We start from the raw sequence: 22,104 nt of genomic DNA on the forward strand, positions 1-22,104 counted from the left end.
AGAGGAAGGGAGAGAGATAGAGAGCTAGAAACAGTGATGAGAGAGAAACATAGACCAGTTGCCTCTTGCACACCCCCTACCGAGGATGTGCCCGCAACCAAGGTACATGCCCTTGACCGGAATTGAACCTGGGACCTTTCAGTCCACACACCGACGCTCTACCACTGAGCCAAACCGGTTTCAGCTATTAATGCATTTTATTTGGAACGTTGTCCTTTATAGCTAAGAATCCCTGAATAACTATTAGAGGAGGAAGCATTTTCTTTAAATTGATGGGTCAGCTGGGACCAGTTTGGCTCAGTGGATAGAGCGTCGGCCTGCGGACTGAAAGGTCCTGGGTTCGATTCCGGTCAAGGGCATGTACCTTGGTTGCAGGCACTGGTCGGTGTTTCTCTCTCATAGACGTTTCTAACTCTCTCTCCCTCTCAGTTCCTCTCTGTGTAAAATCAATAAAATATATTTTAAAAAATAAAAAAATAAAAATAAATAAATCGATGGGTCAGCTCTAACAACATGGTTTCCCCTCCCAGAGAACAGCACCAAAACTGAAGGCGTACACAGGCATCAAACATCAGGTTTCTCAGTAACTAGCTCTAATTTGATCTAAACATTATTAAGGACTTTCTTTTTGTAATATAATGATAGTTTTCAAAATGTTAAAGCAATTTTAGATTTTACTTGTATAATGGTCATGATTTTACGTGCCCCATTAAGAAGCTAATTTAACTTACCCATAAAATATCTTTAAGTATTTTTAAAAATTTTCTCCATATTAGAAAAATTCAACATCTTTTTCTCAAGCAAAGAGGTATTTTTCAAATCAAAATGCCAAAAAGTTATTATTCTAAAATAAAACTGCTTACCATGATACCACCATTTTGTTTTCTTTGGATTCTTGTTACATGTTCGAACATAAAAAGAATTATCTGGTGGTCGTCTCTGAAACGAAAAAGTTTAAATAGATAAAAAGTTGTAAAATAGAAAAGCATAAGGGAGAGACAGATTTAATAAAAGCTTTAGAAAAACTATTATAGAATGCATAAAAAAACAATATAACTGCTGATGGCATAAATGAAAGAAAACCTAGGGAATGTAGATATTTGACACTAAAATTGCTTTAAAAAACCTAAAAGTGTGTGGTTTAGTTTGAGCTAGGCTCCTGTGGGATTACTAGAGAATGAATACCAACTAGTAGTGGCATCATTAGGTTGTAAAAAATTTTGATTTCATTTACCTTATCTCCCTAGAAATAAGTTAATAATTACTTTTGTGAGCTAATTAAAACAAAAGTCTACCTAATTAGATTTGAGAAAACTAACGCAACTTATACACCTCCACAAAGGATTTTACTTTTCTTTAAGATCACCAAGGAGAGACCACAGGATTCAGTTTCCAAATAACATGAGAAAAAAGGGGAAAAGATATATTGGCATTTCTGCTGTACATATACGTGCCTTACTAGAACGATACTATAAACATATGGCAGCTTTGCAAAGAATATACATCAGAAACAGTGATGTCAACAATGAAGATAGATTATAGAAGAGGGCTGCCCTGCAAACTTTTGTATATTGATCAGACACAAGGAATATGTGACACTAAAGATTTGGAAACAGAGCAAACTTGTACTAAAGTCACAGAGGATAGGTTTGTAGCTAATAGGATAGGCTCAAGCAAAATGCAATGGAGAGCAGGACTACCTAGAGATAGCAGGCAGGAAAATATCTAAAACTCACATATATGACTCTAATCTTAGTCGAGCCTCATAATGCCCCTAGGAGTTAATATTACTTTAACAAAAGGGAAGAGTAGAGCATAAGACGTACAACTATCCCAAGATTACCCTGTTAATACAGTCTGGGGAAATTCCTGAAAAATTAATATTATGACATTAGATGCCTGACTACTTCAAAGACTAGATGATCTGCTGTTGCTTGTCCTGCAAAGTCATAACCAGTGCTTACATGGAATAAATTGCTACTACTATGGCAAATAATTTCACAAATTACTTTTATGTATATTTATTAGAACCCAATTAAAAAAACACTCTATTTGTTTAAGTCAAGAATATAACCTAACTGGTATGTAACCAAGGAGATTGTGTTCTTGGAAAAATAAACTATTTATAAAGATGGATTACCAAATTGTTTTAGAAATGGAACATAGGCTGGGAAGTTTGGACTATCAGTATTATTAGGGCCGTGAGAAAAAAGGGTTGACTAGAATCTCAAATCTACTAAAAACTCCTGACATAACAGATTTACTAGTAAATGCCTCAGTTTAGGAAACCATTCTTGTCTATGAAAAGGGAAACTGGAACAAAACAATTATGACTAAATCTAAATTCTTAAAAGCCTATAGTAAATATTAAAATTTGTATTGAAAAAGAATCAACTAATAAAGTGAAACTTAGACAACCATGTCCACCACAGAATACAATTCACCTGCTTTACTAGAAGAGTTTTCGGTGGTTATTTAAAAGACATTTTAAAGCTTACTTGAAGCTAGAGCACCTCAATGACAAAGCAAGTTTCCTCTTTGTAATCTACTACTTAGCACAGTAAAAATAGCATAAAGTAGGTAACTAGTAAATGTTTGCTGAATTTCATTACAGAGTTAATGCTGCCAGAATGCTGACTTCCAGATTACCATTTTGTTGTTGAATACATTATAGTTTATACAATATTATATAGCTTAACAATAATTCAAATGGAGTGGCTAGTCTTATATACGAAATATCAAAGATATGGTAGCAAACAACTAAATATGAGGGGAATGGTAAAGCTTGGGAAAAGATGAAGAGGGTAAAGAATATAGTAATTTTCTAGTTTATAATAGTAAATCAATAAATTTAAATGAAAACAAAAGTTAATCATCAGGTATATCAAGAGCTATGTGCAGATATCAGCCAAAACCGGTTTGGCTCAGTGGATAGAGTGTCTGTCTGTGGACTGAAGGGTCCCGGATTCGATTCTGGTCAAGGGCAGGAACATTGGTTGCGGGCACATCCCCGGTAGGGGGTGTGCAGGAGGCAGCTGGTCGATATTTCTCTCAGCGATGTTTCTAGCTCTCTTTCCCTTACCCTTCCTCTCTGTAAAAATACAATAAATTAATTTATTTAAAGTAAAAATAAAAAAGCTATGTGCAGATATCACTAGTACCCATCTCTTAGCTTTTCTTATTCAATCCTGTTACTGCCTCACCTTTCTATAGACATTAAACATTAGCAAGGAAATAGAAACCCTAGTCATTGCAAACTGCTCTGTACTACTAAAAGCTTAAAATTGGTATGTGTCCCGGGGAAGAAAATATGGAATAAATGAGTAAGACGTATTTCCAAAGCCTCTGGGAGTTTACTAAAGCTCAAATATAGTGTTAAAATGCAGCTTAGAAAAGCCAACAGCAAAGAGGAAACTTGAGTTAAAAAGTGATACTAACATATGTACCCTACTTCATCTCTTCTAAGATGTAAATTTTCCCCTTACAGTCTAATATTTTTTTAAAAGTACTATTATCATCATCTTCAGAGAAGAAGGAAGAGGGAGAGAGAGATGGACACATCAACGATGAGAATCACTGATCGGCTGCCTCTTGCGCACCCCGTTGGGGATCGGATCCACAACCAGGCGTGTGCCCCGATCGGAATCGAGCCTGGGACCCTTCAGTCCGCAGGCCAACGCTCCATCTACCACGCCAAACCGGCCAGGGCTAATATTCTTAACTAATGGTGCGTCATAAGTTTAACTGCCCGAGTTAATTTTCTTTTTTTTAAAAATATATTTGATTGATTTTTTACAGAGAGGAAAGGAGAGGGAGAGAGAGCTAGAAACGTCGATGAGAGAGAAACATCGACCAGCTGTCTCCTGCACACCCCCCACCAGGGATGTGCCCGCAACCAATGCACATGCCCTTGACCGGAATTGAATCTGGGACCCTTTAGTCCACAGACCGACGCTCTATCCACTGAGCCAAACCGGTTTCGGCTAATTTCCTTTCTTATACGCTATTTAAAAGTGCATTTTAAGGGCTCTTAATGGTATAATTTGAAAAAACACAATTTTACCCATTATTTAACCATGCCCAGTTGAACAAACCCTTCTTTTATTCCTTTTTAAACCTAACATCAAAAAACTTGTTTTGGAACTAACATCCCAAGAAACTTACTTTGCAAACAGTGACTTAAATTGTTTTAGTCTAGATAACCTACTGTTTAAAAAAAAAGTGCCCTGCTAGCCAGTTTGGTTCAGTGAATAGAGCGATGGCCTCAGTGGACCAAAGGGTCCCGAATTCCATTCCGGTCAAGAGCATGTACCTCGGTTGCAGGCTCCTCCCTTGCTTGGGCCTTGTCAGGGACCATGCAGGAGGCAGCCAATTGATGTGTTTCTCTCACATTGATATTTCTCTCTGTTTTTCCCTCTCCCACTCTTTCTCTAAAAATCAATGGACAAATATCCTTGGGTGAGGATAAAAAAATTTTTAAATTAAGTACTATCTTAAAAGTTCTCTAAATACAAATTTAATAAAAACGACAGTTCATTTTGGAAACAGAAAAATAACCTCTCAGCTCTCTGATCTCAAGGAGAAGCTTGTTTCTTCTGTAAACAGAATACAAAGGGAAGCCCCATGGTAAGTAAGGCTTCAAAACCGTAGCACTTTATGAATATTGTGCCGCACTAACCCTCAAGTAGGAATGACAAAAGGACCAGAAGTGCAGAGGATTTAGGGTCTTTAAAAGGATATCTTAAATATTAACTCATGTGACTTTTGTTTTTTGTCTTATTCTCCTCAGCATCAGACAAAGAACCTGTGGATTTGTAGAGGAGAGTAAAAGTCCTAAAAATTCTCCTGATATCTAGTCTGCCACCTTCAACCTAATCATTATGATAGCTAAGCTCCGGTTCTTGGGAAATGCCTTCAAAGAGGCTGATCTGGTGAGAGCCAGCCCAGGGAAGAAAGCAAGGAGTAGGGAACTCCCTCATGATGTTTGTTCTTGGGGCTTTTCACTCTGGAATCTAGAAACAAGAACTTCTTGGACACATTTGCCCTGTGCATGTTTATGGAAATAAAATGCAGACTATTTAGAATATCTGCAAGTATTTTCTGTTTAAGAAATAAAAAACAATATCTAACTTCTATTTGGGATGGAAGATTATCAAAATATGCATTTCCTATTAACTTTATAATAAAAAACATTAAGTCCTTCCTTCAAGTAAGATGTATATTAAAATAGTTTCTCTACCTAAACTGAAAGGAGAGACATTACCGGGAATAATTCTGAAAAGTCCTACCTTTTCTTTGCAGCTGGAAAGCATGCTAATAATGCTAAGACAAACTGATTGGACTGAGAGCGCTGGGGACCAGTCTTCTGTTAGAATGGATAAACAGATATGACCATTGCTATAAACATGAGGATGAACAGGAATATTTTCACCAGTAAACATGACCTAAGAAAGAATAAAATTCCATTAACATGCAAATATTCTATATGACCAAAAAAATTAAAAAAAAATTAAAAAATCCCCCCACCCCCCTGCACAATATTTTTAAAACCAAATTAAAAACAAAAACAGTGCCAGGAATAAGATAAATAACTACTTTTTTATTCCCATGAATTCAGTAAATACTGGTTTCACTGTATGAATGCCCATGTCATTGGGAGAGGGAACCCCAAATAATCTATTTTGTATTTCAGCTATTTTTCAAATCCCCTATAAGAATTTCAAACTACCATGTATTTTTAGACTAGGAAAAGTCAACTCTCCATTTGTAAGAATGGTTTTTCATCTATTCATTGCTTTCCGCATATAGAAATCAAATACAATAAAATTCCGAACAGAAAGTATTCAGCTTTGAGACCACATGAGTTATAGTTGGGAGGAACACCCCTTCCACCTGTAACAATGTTACCACCTCAGGTGTGGATGGGATATGCAAAAGGAAATGGCTGCAATGTATTCCACCTCCTCTACACTCACACATCCATCATGATGGGCACAAATTGTTACTTATTAATCAGTAAATAACTATGTGCCTAGACCAAAATAAAAAACACAAAACTGGGGGTTGAATGAGTCTCCCAATTACTTGGTGTTTTTCTCCACCTTTTCTTTTACTCAATTCTTATAATAGTTTTTCCTTTCTTCATTTTGCTTATCCACTATTTTGAAAGGTAATAAATCTATTATTTCCTTCCTTTGCCCTAATAATTAAATAAATATCCTAACAGTAGAGTTTCTTTTACATATCTACCTAAGCATCTGAAAAGGAAGGAGAGTAGATTCATGTATCCTGAGGAATTTATAAGCATAGCCCAAAGGAGGTCAAAAGCAATAAAAGTTATTTTTAAGAATGTTTTATATCTTACTTTATATTAACTTATTTATTTTAACATATAAGTTAATTCACCAATCTTTAAATGAAGATTAATGTTTATATATTACTTTAAATTAAATTATTTATTTTAACGTATAAGTTAATTCATCAATCTTTAACTGATTTTTATTCTGCTGTTTAGTATTCATTCCTAATTCCTGAAATGGCCTTTAAAAAATTACCTGAAGATGTGGCTAAAAATACAAATTCAAGGACCCACTTTCACAGATTTTGAGTCAGTAGGTATAATGGGACTATTATAAAGTTCATCAAATATAAACCAGTAGTTTCCAAACAAGATTTACAGTATTTTTTTCAGTCCTGCAAACTGCCTCACACTTGAATATAGCAGAATCTTAGTATGGAGAAACTTTACCTTAACTTATGACAGAAACTGATGATGAAACATATATTGCTCTAGGCATACCTTTCCTTCCCTTTAGAGAGAAAAGAGAGCCAGTGAAATAAATGTGGCCAGCGTAATGTATATCATTATTTAATATAGGACACGTTGTAGAAGATTATCATAAGCTAGGCTTTTTCTTTTATTTTTACACAGCTAGCTACAAATCTAATTTTATAACAATCTCACAAATACTTACATTTAACAACGCACTCTTTCATACAAGTAGGAGTTCTCCAATATTTCAAATACTACTAACATATGGGACTCATTTCCTTGGCTAAAGCTAATATAAGACAGCAAATGGATTTTTTTCTCAAAGGAATGACTTTTCAAACATTATTCTTTTTTTCTCTCTTTAAAATCTGGCCATCCACCCTCCATTCACACTAAAGAGAGCTAAAATAAAGCTGAAAAATAAAAGTAAAGTCTCAAAATAAGAGACATCAAGTTACTTTCCCTGCCCAATTGCAGAAAACCCCTGAAAGACTGGCTCAGCCTGGTTAGAAGTATACCATTTACCTCAATTATATCTACCAATGCTAATGACTTTTTTGCTTAAAGAAAGTACTACTCTGTAAAAGGAAATGACTGCTTACATGGTCTTGCAATTCTTAAGTTAATCCTTGTTTCCACAGGCTATTTTAATTTAAATTTTTTAAATTAAATTTTCTTTTCTACCAATACAAATTATAGTTTATTATTACATGCATTTGATATTCCCACAACCTGTTGTAGATGTCTACAGTGGGTATTAATGAATCTCACAGAATATGCATCTGCTTTGGGGTACTATTCCTTTTGCCAGAAAATACCATTGGACCAGTAGGATATATTTATTAAGAATGCAAGCAATGCCCAAGAGCTTATTCCCTGACCACAACTATTATTTTTTTACAGGATATTTTTCAGAAACAAGTCTTTTTAAAGAAGTCAAGTAGAACAGTGCTTTGAAAGTGCCAATAAATGAATAACCACCAAGTTATCTTCTTTGGCAAAAAAAGAATCACTGTATCAGCAAACATCAAAGGAAAATACATAGACAAATACAAAGGTCAACACTGCATGCTGACTAGCCAATTCACAGGGCAGAAGAAAAGCAGCATTCTTGGGTAGAAATGATGGTATACTAAACCATTTGGCCTGGGAGCCAAGAAATATGCACGGCCAAAAGGAAACAAGGAGAAGCGAGGGGAAAGGGACACCTGCAGCACAGTCTGGAAGCAGGGAAGAACCAGAAATCAAGAGATCAGCTCTGAAGTATGAGGGGACTGAAATAAAAATCAAGTCTCAGTAAGCCTTAAAAATCAAACAAACAAACCGGGGCTTTTTAACATGCTGCATGCAGGGCAAATGCAGACAGTCCAAAACTTTTAGCCACGTTGCCGAAACCGGTTTAGCTCAATGGATAGAGCGTCGGCTTGGGGACTGAAGGGACCCGGGTTCGATTCCGGTCAAGGGCATGTACCTTGGTTGCGGGCCTATCCCCAGTAGGGGGTGTGCAAGAGGCAACTGATCGATGACTCTCTCTCATCGATGTTTCTAACTCTCTATCTCTCTCCCTTCTCTCTGTACAAAATCAATAAAATATATTTAAAAAAACAAACAAAACAAAAAACTTTTAGCCACCTAAAAACAGGGGAATGAATCAGCTGTACATAGCACAGGAACCCCTGAGGCCTAACCTGAGAAACAGATACAGAATTTACAAGTTCCAGGTCTAATCATGGAAAGGCTGAGTTTACATGCCATAGATGAATTGCTAAAATAAAAGGAAAAACTTTTGAGGAGTTTATCATGTAAAAAATTGGTCAGTGGTTTCCACAGGCTGTTTTTTTTAAAGTAAACTTTACTATTCTAGTCCTCTGAATGTGGTTGGGAGAGTAACCAAGGCTGAATTTCTTCAAGATCACTCTCTTAATCATCCTCATTTACTTAACACCAGTAGAAGCCAAAGGAGAAAATGTACATTTCAGTTATTTTAATGCAGCCAAGTAAGTTCTAAAACCTTAAGAGATAATTAAGCTATTTTCAGAGTTCAAAACTTTTTATTTGAAGTCCCAAGTAGTTGATAAAACTATCTAAAACAAATCTGGCAAGACAACTGAATACACATGAAATTGAAACCAAAGGAAATAAATAAGAATGTTGCTAATTTATTTATTTTTAAAATAATTTATTCATGCCTGGCTGGTGTGGCTCAACAGTTGAGCATTGACCCAGGAACCAGGAGATTGCTGGTTCAATTCCCAGTCAGGACACATGCCCAGGTTGCAGGCTTGATCCCCAATAGGGACCATGCATAAAGCAGCCAATAGATGGCTTTCTCTCTCAATGATTCTTCTATCTCTCTCTTTCCCTTCTTCTCTCTCTAAAAATCAATTAAGATATTTTTTAAGCCAAAACCGGTTTAGCTCAGTGGATAGAGTGTCAGTCTGCGGACTGAAAGGTCCCAGGTTCAATTCCGGTCAAGGGCATGTACATGGGTTGCGGGCACATCCCCGGTAGGGGGTGTGCAGGAGGCAGCTGGTCGATGTATCTCTCTCATTGATGTTTCTAGCTCTCTCTCCCTCTCCCTCCCTCTCTGTAAAATCAATAAAATATATTTTAAAAAAGGTATTTTTTAAAAAAGTAATAATTTATTCAGATACAAACATATAGATCCATGCATGTAAACCACACCTGAAGTTCTCAGTCTGCATTAGAAGCAGTCCTCAAATGTCTCTAAACTTCCAAACATCTCCCTATCAGTGTGGCTCATTTTCAAGAGCGGTGAGATCTGAGAAAGAACTGTGCTCAGGGTTCATATAATTTTATAAGTGTGCATATTACACACCCAACCTAAAATTTAAAACAAGCCAACCTCTGGGTACTTAATGTACGGTCATAAAAAACTACTAAAATTTGCCAAGACTGGTTTGGTTCAATGGATAGAGCGTCGGCTTGGGGACTGAAGGGCCCCGGGTTCGATTCCGTTCAAGGGCATGTACCTTGGTTGTGGGCACATCCCCAGTAGGGGGTGTGCAAGAGGCAGCTGATCGATGATTCTCTCTCATCAATGTTTCTAACTCTCTATCTCTCTCCCTTCCTCTTTGTATAAAAATCAATAAAATATATTTAAAAAAAAAAAAAACTACTAAAATTTAAACTGAAAGCCACCAATAGTGACAAAATAAAGGCTGGAGCTTAGCTGTTCCTAATTTGAAATTAATGGTACTCATATACAAGATTTTCAAGCATCAAGCTGAGGTCTTACCACAAGGAAGGCATACTACTGTGTTCAGACTAGTGCGCTAGAAGTAATTATAAAGTCAGATACCTAATCTGGCATTAGGTTACGTCAAAACACAGCATACACAGAATGAGTAGTAGAAAACAGGCTATAATTATAAAGGCCAATTGATAATATGGATACCAAGATTTCTTCAGGGACAATGCAAGAGAATACTTTCTTTCCTGATGAAAATTGTAAATAGATGAAATAATGTGTAACCATAAAACTGAACAAACAAGCAGAGAATTTACTGTAACAAACTAAATTGAGCCGTGACCGGTTTGGCTCAATGGATAGAGCGTCGGCTTGGGGACTGAAGGGTCCCGGGTTCGATTCCGGTCAAGGGCATGTGCCTTGGTTGCGGGCATATCCCCATTGGGGGGTGTGCAGGAGGCAGCTGATTGATGACTCTCTCTCATCGATGTTTCTAACTCTCTATCTCTCTCCCTTTCTCTCTGTACAAAATCAATAAAATATATTTTTTAAAAATAAATAAAAATAAATAAACTAAATTGAGTATTGAATTATGAATAATACATGATTATAGTGTAAATGGTGAATCTTTGACAAAAGTGACTGGGGATTAGATTTTAACATAGTTTTCAACTCAATTCCTCCCTTTGGTCATCTACTATGAATTGGCAGCATCAGCATTAACCGTTTTCCCGGTGTTTCAGAATTACATGACCATACAGCTATCACTTGTATTGCAAAGAGAAAATTGCTGGTTACAATTAAACTAAGATTGGGTTCCCTTGGATGGTAACCATTCTCTCCTTTATGCCCTGTGATCTTCTAGCCTACCAGTCTTTTCCTATGCCTTCCCTCCGATTTACTTCCAAGGCTTCAATGAACAGGGTTTATTGTCAGATATCCTAGGTAGTAGACAATTTAAGGCAATAAATTTTTTTTAATTGATTTTTTACAGAGAGGAAGAGAGAGGGATAGAGAGTTAGAAACATCGATGAGAGAAATATCGATCAGCTGCCTCCTGCACACCCCCTACTGGGGATGTGCCCACAACCAAGATACATGCCCCCGACCAGAATCGAACCCGGGACCCTGCAGTCCATAGGCTGATGCTCTATCCACTGAGCCAAACCGGTTTTGGCAAAGGCAATAGATATTGTTAGTAAGACTTTGGGAAGCTTTCCTGCCATCACATGACAGAGCAAGGGAAATCAGAGCACAGATAACAGGACGAGGACACTATGAAGACAGACTTGTGATCTCCACAGTTAGGGAGTTCTCAGCAACCAAATGAAAGGTCTATGTTTGGGGCATGCAAAGGAGGGGAATAAGGGTGAGGGGAAAATGACTACTCTTTTGCCCCAATGTTTCAAAAGCTTTGTAGCCAAGGCAAGTATATTTTTAGCACTGCTCTTAGCATTAATATGGTTTCAAAACAAAACAGTGTCCTCTTTCTCCTAAAAAAATATTTCCCCTCCTATTTCTAATATGCCTAAAATTTCTCTAACAAATACTGGTTGAAAGCTTAACATCTATAACTGGGACATTTATAACCTAATATAGGTGTGCTTCACATTTGTTTTATTTAAATAGGATGCTTTGCCTTAGCTGGTTTGGCTCAGTGGACAGAGTGTCAGCCTGAGGACTGAAGGGTCCCAGGTTCGATTCTGGTAAAAGGCACATACCCGGGTTGCAGTCTTGATCCCCAGTAAGGGGCATGCAGGAGGCAGCCCATCAATGATTCTCTCTCATCATTGATGTTTCAATCTCTGTCTCCCTCTCCCTTCCTCTCTGAAATCAATAAACAAACAAACATAAATCAACTAGGATGCTCAGGCAGGGGAATGGGGTCTAAGATAGTGGATATTTTCAGGAAGGAAGAGTTGTGAACGTGAAGGAGGTAGAAAAGAAAAGAAGCAAAACAAAGACATAAGCTTGAAGACTTCATAGTTTTGATGGAGACTGACCATACTTCCCAAGACCTTTGAGATAAACTTCAAACTCCTTCACTTTATTATTTTGACAGATTCCCAAATATCCATTCACTTTAATCTCTTGTTGTAGCCCTCCATGATCTACACACAAAACCACAACAACATAAGCTCACAGAACTCAGAAGAGGCCACATTTTCTCATGCCTTGCCTATTTGACATAAACTCTTCTTGTTCTTAAGTCCCAGTGAAAACAGGTTTTTCAACAAAAATTAGTTAAAAGCTTAAAGACATTCTACTCTAAATTAGGCACTGCTTTCTCTTTGCTCCCAAGCATACAATCACACTTCCAGTTGCGAGCCCAAAACTTGAGTTCTCCTCTACTCCCTTCATTCACATTCCACACTGATCCATCAGCAAATTCTGTTAGCTCAACTTTTAACATAGGTACAGCCCAGCTGGCATGGCATAGTGGCTGAGTATCAACTCAGGAACCAAGAGATCAGGGTTTGATTCCCAGTCAGGGCACATACCCAGGTTACCGGCTTGATCCCCAGTGGAGGCTGTGCAGGAGGCAGTGATTTGCCCTCATCACTGATACATGTTTCTCCCTCCCTCCCTCCCTCCCTCCCTTCTTTCCTTCCTTTCCTTTCCTTTCCTTTCCTTTCCTTCTTTCCTTCCCTCCCTCCCTCCCTCCCTCCTTCCTTCCCTCCCTCCCTCCCTCCCTCATTTCTTTCAGATTTCTGCTCCCTCCCTCTCCCTCCCTTTCTGAAATCAATAAAACATATATTTAAAAATAAAATAAGTACAAAATATGGCACCTTCCATGACCTCCATTGCTACCCTTCCTGAATTATTTCAACAGCTTATCTGACCCTAGCTAATTTGGCTCAGTGGATAGAGTGTTGGTCTATGGACTGAAAGGTCCCAGGTTCGATTCTGGTCAAGGGCATGTACCTGGGTTGCAGGCTCCATCCCCAGTAGTGGGTGTGCAGGAGGCAGCCGATCAATGATTCTCTCTCATCATTGATGTTTCTCTCTCTCCCTCTCCCTTCCTCACTGAAATCAATAATACACACACACACACACACACACACACACATATTTTTTAAAGCTTATCTGGTATCCCTGCACCCATGTCCCCAGTCAATTTGCTATGTAATAGCCAGCTTTTACCTTTTAATTTTAAGTAGGATCACGTCATTTCTCTACTCAAAATCTTCAAAGGTTTTCCATTTCATTCAGAGTTAAAGTTAGAATTCTTATCATGGGCTTTAAATGTCCTATCAGCCCAAATTACCTCTGCCCTATGCCCTACACTTCCCACCTTGTTTATATAGCACTCTAGAGACTACTACAGGCGCACTGGAGTCACCTGCTCTTCCCCTCACCTCTGTCACAGGGTTCGCTCACTCATTTCTTTCAGATTTCTGCTCCAATGCCACCTTTTCAGTGAAATCTTCCTTATTAACTCCTTCCAAAACCATAACACTCTCATTCCTCTTTTCTGTTTCCCCCGCATCATTTTCCATACTACCGGTATATGTGTTTTATTTACTGTCTGTCTCTTTCCACAAAAATACAAACTACATGTAAGCAGGATATTTTTTTCTTCTGTAGTTTTGTCTTTCACTGAATCACCAATACCTAGTCCAGGATCTGTCCTATGCTATGTGCTATATAAATACTTACAAAATTAATGAATAAATGTCTACCTATCCAAATATTTAACAGATTATAAGGCGGGACCAATGCCAATGCTTTTTAATTTCTGTACTCCTATCTCTAAAATACACAGGAGAGTATTTGGCGTACAATTCATGCTCAATACAAGGTAAATTAGCCATTTACCTGCATGCTAATACAGAAAAGTAGTATATTAAAAAATATTATATTTTCTGTATGCCTGGTTGTAAATGCACATTCGTAGAAACCAGTGATGAAAAGATGGCTCATCTTGGTTCTCACATTAACTGAAAAGGTTTTTTGTCACTGTTATTATTTTCTTTAAAGCAAATGGCTGGGCCAAACAGCATTATTTTAGATAGGTAGTCTTTTCACTATAAAGTGAAATAATGTGAGATAAATTATAACTAGTAGGGGGAAAAGCAAACTGTCATGTTTATGTATGGTCTTACAGATCTCACTCACAGATACAAAAGTAATAATTTCTCAATGAGATTGGTCTATTCTAGTGATATTTCCCCAAATTCTACTCTTGTAAATAGTGGTAAATTTAGTGTTGTTCATTGCACAGGAGAATGAGTGAATGATTAGCCAACCAGTGCCAGTGCTGCCAGGTCTCATCAAATATAATCTTTGCTTTGGAGAAATTTACTGCGTCAGAGCAATGGTCTTCTACAAAATCTTTTATTGCAAGCATCTTTATATCTATATGTATATCAAGTGTTTATTGTTTAGATTAGATCCATTATAATTACATTATAACCATACAGATAATGTGATTAAAATAATTTTAAACTATTACTGGACTCAGAGTAGCTCTGTCATGTTCTAAATCCTGGATATTAGAATATGCAACTTCTATGACATGGAAGAGACCACAGGATGAACTGATGTTAAAAACAGAATCCTCATATTATTCCAAAAGATTGGGAACAAGTGCCCAGGAGCTTACAAAGGTATCATTCTACAAATGATCTTTCTCTTCCAGATATAACATTACTGAATGGATAAATAGGCCTTTTCCCCCCATGCTGGTACTCACTCCTAATTGGCAGTATAAGGGAGAAGTAACTTGGGTTTAAGTTATGACTATTCTACTAGCTAGCTTTTGAACCATGAACAAGACATTTTACTCTATAAGTTTCAATTTCTTCAATAAAATGAGGATGAACCCATCTCCCCCTAAACTCTTCATTAAGAGCTATTACAATACAAAATGAGAATGGATGTTCATTACAAAGTATAATATAAATATTACTATATATTAGGATGCATGAAGGTAATGTGTAGCTAAAATGATTCAATTCAGACTTGACCATGAAGGGACCTAAGCTAAAGAGTTTTTAGACCTGATAGGAAATAATGAACCATTAGAGGTTTTATTGAGGAAGGTGAGGAAGGTGGTTCTGTGTGTACTTGTACATGTAAAATCCAATGAGATAACTGTGGCTTCAAAGAAATCTAGTGGCACTGTAAAAGGATGGCTAGGGATGAAAAGAACTAGGATGCAGCACTGACAGTAAAGTAAGAGCAGAATGACTGCAAAAGGATCTGAAAAACTGCATTTAGAGTGTGGGAAACAGAAAAACTTTAACACAAGCAGATAAGTGGATAGCAACCCAAGGGGGGAAAATATCCCCTTATTTTGTAATTGGAAAAGACTGAGTTTAGATGTGTTATGTTTGAGTTGTTTGGAGTTAAGTAGAGATGTCCAAGAATGGAGTGAAATTAAACCTCAGAAGGAAAAGCTTATACACAGAGCTGTAGACCTGGGACCAGCTGCTTAGGATGGTTGAACTCAGAGAAGAGTAAGAAGAGTAAGGGAGAGCTGAATAAAGAACTCCAAAATCAGAAGGGTGGGCAGAGTACAACTGAAGAAAAAGAATTTAAAAAATATGAGATAAGATGATAAAGGGAATTTATTACAAATAACCATATGGTAAAAATGAAATTCAAATGATGCTCAAGTTTGATATCTGATTTAGAAATAAATACTAAGAATTAGAGGAAACTTTTTCCCCCGCATTTACAAAAATAGTATTTTCCTGATGAAAAATGTGTGAGATCCCACAGTAAGCTTCCAGTAGTTGGTTAGTTGAATTCTCCTTCCATATATTCAAGACCCTGCTGCCTTCAAGCATTAATAGTCAGCAATGATGCTAATAAACCAAAGGCAACAATAGAAAGTGAAGCTCATTTTCTGGAGAGAAGACATTTATTTTTGTTTTTTTATTATAGTCTATTTCTATTAGAGTATGGTATATCCTCTCTAAAGTAGCAATGCGCCCTGACCGGTTTGGATCAGTGGCTAGAGTGTCGGCCTGTGAACTGATGGGTCCTGGATTCGATTCCAGTCAAGGGCATGTGCCTTGGTTGTGGTGGGGTGTGTGCAGGAGGCAGCTGATCAGTGTTTCTAACTCTATCCGTCTCCCTTCCTCTCTGTTAAAAAATCAATAAACTATATTTTATTTTATTTTTTTGAGGGCTTATTTTATTTTTTAATAAAATATATTTTAAAATAAAGTAGCAATGCAGTATGACTTTCCTTAAAAATAGCATATTTTAGTACCAAATAGGTTGAATTTCAGGTATTTGGGAAATTTCATCATCCAGAACACCTCATTACCTAGCAACACTAGACAGAGTTGGCATTAAGTTTTTTCACTTTGCCACTATGAGTAACTCATTTACCCTTACCAAGCCAGAAATCTGAAGTCATCTTATAGTCTTTCCCTTTCTCTAACCTCCGCCAATTAATTATTCACCCCGTTAAACAGCTCTCAAAAATGCTCCTCCACCACTATTTCCCCTATCCAAGTATTAAGCCATTAACTGACAGCACTTCGAATTATAATGATAAGATTTGGGGCTCATGTCTAGATGTTTAACATCTCATAATATATTCTGCTCTTGCAGTGCTAACATGTTGCAAAGATAGCATGTCAATGCAAAATCAAAGAAGTGCTCCTTTGAACAAATCACTTGCCTCTTTACAATAGCATTCTATCATCTTATTTAGGAACAAACGCCTAGCTATTCCAGAATATTAAGTTCTCTCTCCAATAATCCATAGATCTAGGTCAGATTTCCACCCCTTTTTATTAACATCTATGATTAAGAAAGTTTTAAGTTCTTGGAAGTACAAAAGCAGCAAATCCCTAATCTCAATAATATAAAATGTTCAAAAGATTCTGGTTTACATTATGGTAAGATAAAGGAAGAAATCTATCTACATAATTAAAATAAATTTATTTTATAAAGTTTTCCTTGGTCAAAAATCACCAATTTAGCATTTTGCTATAAAAAATACAATGAATTTTTAAAAAGCAAGACAGTTACCTGAGGAGAGTCAAAAGGATATCGACTACTAAACTTAAATAGAAGTTGAAATTTTTCCCCTTCATATAAGGTACCTGGTGCACCTTCCATGTCTACAATCCACCTAGAATAGAAAAAAAGAAATTAAAAACTTCAGATAAAAGGGATTGGGGCAAGAAGGAGAAAAGATAACACCAACAACTTCCTCTATGCTAGGTATTGGGATAGGAGTCATTTGTGTATAATAGCATACTTCATCCTCCCAATAATTACAGAATCAGCCATTCACATTCCTGGAATGCCTATTCAAGGGTTAAATAACTAGATCAAATTCAGATAGCTAGCAAAAGAAAAATACAAATTTTATCGAAGGTCTCAAAAAACAAACATAATAAATAATGAATGAATAAATCAAAAACAAAATAAAAGCCTAAACTCAGGGTGATAACAGCAAAGCCTATGCTATTTCTACTCAATTTATCCTATCTTATTATCTCAAGATTATTTCTACAATGACTAAAAAGATTTTATAAATAATATCAAACTAATTAACTTCCATTCTGGTATCAATTATTTTAGAAGCAATGGGGGAAGGACATTAGTCCACTTACTCTGATGGGCAAAGTTCTATATGGCCTTTCCTTAGTCTCTCATTACTTCTGAACTGTTTAATAAAACACAGAACAGATTTCTATATTATCTCTGCAAGCTTACTTTGTTTCCACATATAAAAACCATGAATATAAAATAGAGACATAATTAATAACTCATTCTTATGACTTTGGTCCACTTTGCTTCTAAAATACTGCCCATCATCTTTCTCATCAAAATCTCTATTTCACTAACTTCCCCTCCTCCATTTGATTTAAAAGAAAAGAATAAGCTGAAGCCGGTTTGGCTCAGTGGTAGAGCATCGGTCTGCGGACTGAAAGGTCCCGGGCTCGATTCCAGTCAGGGGCATGTACATTGGTTGCGGGAACATTCCCGGTAGGGGGTGTGCAGGAGGCAGCTGGTTGGTGTTTCTCTCTCATCGACGTCTCTAGCTCTCTATCTCTCTCCCTTCCTCTCTGTAAAAAATCAATAAAAATATATTTTTTTTAAAAAGAAAGAGGTAATGTATCCTATTTCTCTAACTTCCCTTCCTCTATTTCTCTAACTTCCCCTCCTCCATTTTATTTTATTTATTTTTTTAAATGTATTTTTTATTGATTTATCACAGAGAAGAAGGGAGAGGGACAGAGTATGCCCGCAACCAAGGTACATGCCCTTGACCGGAATCAAATCTGGGACCATTCAGTCAGCAGGCCAACGCTCTTCTATCCACTGAGCCAAACCGGTTTTGGCCTCCATTTGATTTTATTAGCACCACGCTCTAACCAACTGAGTTAACCGGCCCCACCTCCATTTGATTTTAAAATAAAAGAATAAGAGGTAATATATCCTATCTAATAAAAAGGAAATATGCTCATTGAACCTCATGCTGTCGCAAAGATGGCGGCACCCACAGCCAATGAGGAGGGAATATGCTAATTGATGCCACACCTTCAAAGATGGTGGTGCCCACAGCCACAAGATGAAGGCACCCAGCAGCCCAGGCAGCAGCAGAGGTGTGATGGGGGCATTGCCTTCCCCTGATCACCTGGTCGCCTCCCGCCCCTAAGGGCTCCCGGACTGTGAGAGGGGGCCGGCTGGGGTGAGGCCTTCCCTCCCTCCCCCCCTCCTGCCCCGCATGAATTTTTATGCACCGGGCCTCTACTAGAATATACTTATATCTCTGCTACTTATAGTAATTATAGTACACTTGGCCAATTTCTTCAATCTTATGCTTTTCAGGTATAAAAATTTATTATCTTAAATACAGGGAAATAAAAGAAAAAAAATGAGAATAGTTTGAGGTTCTATTCATCACATCATATATGATAGATTTAAGAGTATGTAGAATAGAAATGTGCCTATTATCTAGAAGCAACCAGCGAATGTGAACTGACTCATAAGAGCACAGCTATTCATTTTCAGAATCCACACTGAATACCATTATGTGGTAAAAAAGATATGACCACAGATTCAAGAGACAATATTTTACAGTGAAATCAGATAGATCTGCCCCTTAGCTAGCTGTGTGGCCATGAGTAAGCTATTTTATCTCTTCCATTTTAACTATTTCAATTGTAAACAGATTTTTTTAAAAAAAGGTATTCACTTCAAAGTGTTGTTGGATACATAACATTACATATGCAAGAAACCCCCTCACATGTTCCTGACATCCGAGTCAGAACAAAGTAAATTAAATACAATGCAAAAGCTGCACTAAAAACAAAATCTAAAACTATTCTCTTTTCCAACTAGATAGGTCCTTCCTAGCCATCAAAATCCCCTTTTACCCACCTCCCTAATCCAGACACCCATTGCAAAGCCATAATTCAGGACTTCCTGGTGGCCTTTCATTCTGTTTTATAAGGTAATTTTTAGGACAATGTACCATAAATTTATGTGATCTACTCAAGCACAGCCTTTTGTGCTTTTTTTTAAATCCTTGCCCAATGATTTTTTTTGTTTTGTTTTGTTTTATTAAATATATTTTATTGATTTTTCTTACAGAGAGGGAAGGAGAGAGATAGAGAGCTAGAAACGTCGATGAGAGAGAAACATCGACCAGCTGCCTCTTGCACACCCCCTACTGGGGATGTGCCCGCAACCAATGTACATGCCCTTGACCGGAATCGAACCTGGGATCTTTCAGTCTGCAGGCCGACGCTCTACCGCTGAGCCAAACCGGTTTCGGCCCAATGATGTTTTTAATGTGGTTTTTTTTTTTTAAAGGAAGAGGGGGACGGGGGGGGGGGGGGGGTTGGACGGGGGGAAGAGATACAAACAGACAGAGAAACATCAATGGGTTGTCTCCTGTACACCTCCAAGCCTGGGGATTGAACCCTAACCTGGGTATGTGCCCTGACCAGGAATCAATCACACCTGCATCCTTTTGGTGTACAGGAAAATGCTCCAACTGAGATACTCAGCCAGGGCTACAGCTTTTAAACAGCTAAGTAAATACCTCAGTAATCCCTTCAATAACTGGGTGACAGGTCAAAAAAGGCATAATTTTCTATTGTACAGTATACTGTATTTTTAAATAACATTTTATTAATTAAAAAGTAAAATATGATCACCACAGAAAATTTAGAAAAAGTATCAATAAAACAAAAATCATGCATAGTTACTATTAAAAGTTTTTTGGGTACATCTCATTCTAGTCACTTTGTGTTGTAGTTTCTTTATCGATGGTATCGAAGACTAGAAGTTGCATTATTTGCACACTTAATTACATAAATTCAAATCATCAGTGTTTGACTTCAATCACAGCACCCCCCCCCCCCCCCCCAGGGTAAGGATGAGATAGGAGCAATCTCAGTTCTTAACTTGTGAGTAGCTGAGATTCTAATGTTTAAATATGGGTTTGAACTGCGCAGTCCACTTCTACGTGAATATTTTTTCAATTAACATGTACAGTATTGTAAATGTATGTTCTTTCTACTCAATCTTTCTATATCTCTATTCCTTCCTTAAGACAGCATAGGGGTTTATTAGGTTAAAGGATATGATACTCGTGTTTTTAAAGTTCTTAATATATGCTACCATAATGTCTTCTACAAAGCTTAATGTGCTTTCATCAACTTCCTTATCCATATCCATATCCCATATAATCCCATTAAATAAACTTTTACGATTCCTTTACAATGTTATTTTAAAAGAAAAATTACTGCCAGACAAAAATCTCTAAATGCATTATTCAAAGATAATGCATGCTGCTTTCAAAAACAAAATGGCAACCAGTCAAATGGGAGAAGATATTTGCAAACAATACTTCTGACAAGGGATTAATATAGAAAATATATAATGAACTCGTACAACTCAACAAAAGAACAATCCAATTAAAAAATAGGCAGAGCCGAAACAGGTTTGGCTCAGAAGATAGAGCGTCAGTCTGTGGATTGAGGGGTCCCAGGTTCAATTCCTGTCAGGGGCATGTACATTGGTTACGGGCACATCTCCAGTAGGGGGTGCGCAGGAGGCAGCTGGTCTGTGTTTCTCTCTCATCGATGTTTCTAGCTCTTTATCCCTCTCCTTTCCTCTCGGTAAAAATCAGTAAAATATATTTTTTTATAAATAGGCAGAGGACCTGAACACTTCACAAGAACACAATCAAATGGCCAACAGATATACGAAAAGATGCTCAACTTCACTAACAATAAGGAAAAAGCAAATCAAAACCACAATTATATACCACCTCGAGTTAGAATGGCTATTATCAATAAGACAAGAAATAACAAGTATTAGAGAAGATATAGAGAAAAAGGGTCCATTATACACTGCTGACGGAAATGTAAATTGGAGCAGCCTCTATGGAAAATAGTATGGAGATTCCTCAAAAAACTAAGAATAAAGCTACCATATGACCCAGCAACCCCTCTTTTGAGTATCTACCCAAAATATTTGTAAAGATATAGGCATCTCTATGTTCACTGCAACATTATTCAGTGGCCAAGATCTGGAAACAATTTAAAGTCCTTTGACTGATGATTGGATAAAGATGTGTTATGAATATACAAGTAAATACTATACTCAGCCATAAAAGAAGATGGAATATTGCCATTTGAGACAACATGGGTGGATCTTGAAAGCATCATGCTAAGTGAAATAAGTCACATAGAAAAGGCCAAGATGACATGATTTTATTCATATGTGAGATGTAAAACAAAAAGCAACAAAAGAACAAAAAAAAAACAACTCACAGACCACAGTATGGCAGTTACCAGCAGGGAAGGGGGGAGAGGTTGAAGACGGTAAAGGGGGAAGAATACTAGATTTTGGGTGGTAAGTACACAAAGAAATTTAGAGATGTTATGTTAAGATGTTATATTATAAAGTTGTATCCCTGAAACATATATAGTGTTATTAACCAAAGTTACCCCAATAAAATTAAATTTTTTAAAAAAGTAACGCTGGCTCAGCTGGTGTGGCTCAGTGGTTGAGCATCAACCTGTGAACCAGGAGATCACAGTTCCATTCCCAGTCAGAGCATATGCCTGGGTTGTGGGCTTGGTCCCAGTGTGGGGCATGCAGGAGGCAGCCAATCAAGGATTCTCCCTCA

At 37.2% G+C, this 22,104-nt stretch overlaps 1 protein-coding gene across 1 annotated transcript in view; it reads right to left on the reverse strand.

The window, feature by feature from the left end:
* Positions 1-22,104, reverse strand: part of UBE2W (ubiquitin conjugating enzyme E2 W) — a 51,859-nt gene that overhangs the window by 14,300 nt on the left and 15,455 nt on the right. Inside the window, exons 3-5 of the mRNA XM_036437154.1 lie at positions 16,977-17,079; positions 5,289-5,444; positions 864-939 (exon numbers count right to left, since the gene is read on the reverse strand). Of these exons, the coding sequence (XP_036293047.1) occupies positions 864-939; positions 5,289-5,444; positions 16,977-17,079 (335 nt within the window). The remainder of the gene's footprint in view (positions 1-863; positions 940-5,288; positions 5,445-16,976; positions 17,080-22,104) is intronic.

This window comes from Pipistrellus kuhlii, unplaced genomic scaffold (genome assembly GCF_014108245.1).
Source record: "Pipistrellus kuhlii isolate mPipKuh1 unplaced genomic scaffold, mPipKuh1.p scaffold_m20_p_14, whole genome shotgun sequence".
Lineage (NCBI taxonomy): Eukaryota > Metazoa > Chordata > Mammalia > Chiroptera > Vespertilionidae > Pipistrellus > Pipistrellus kuhlii.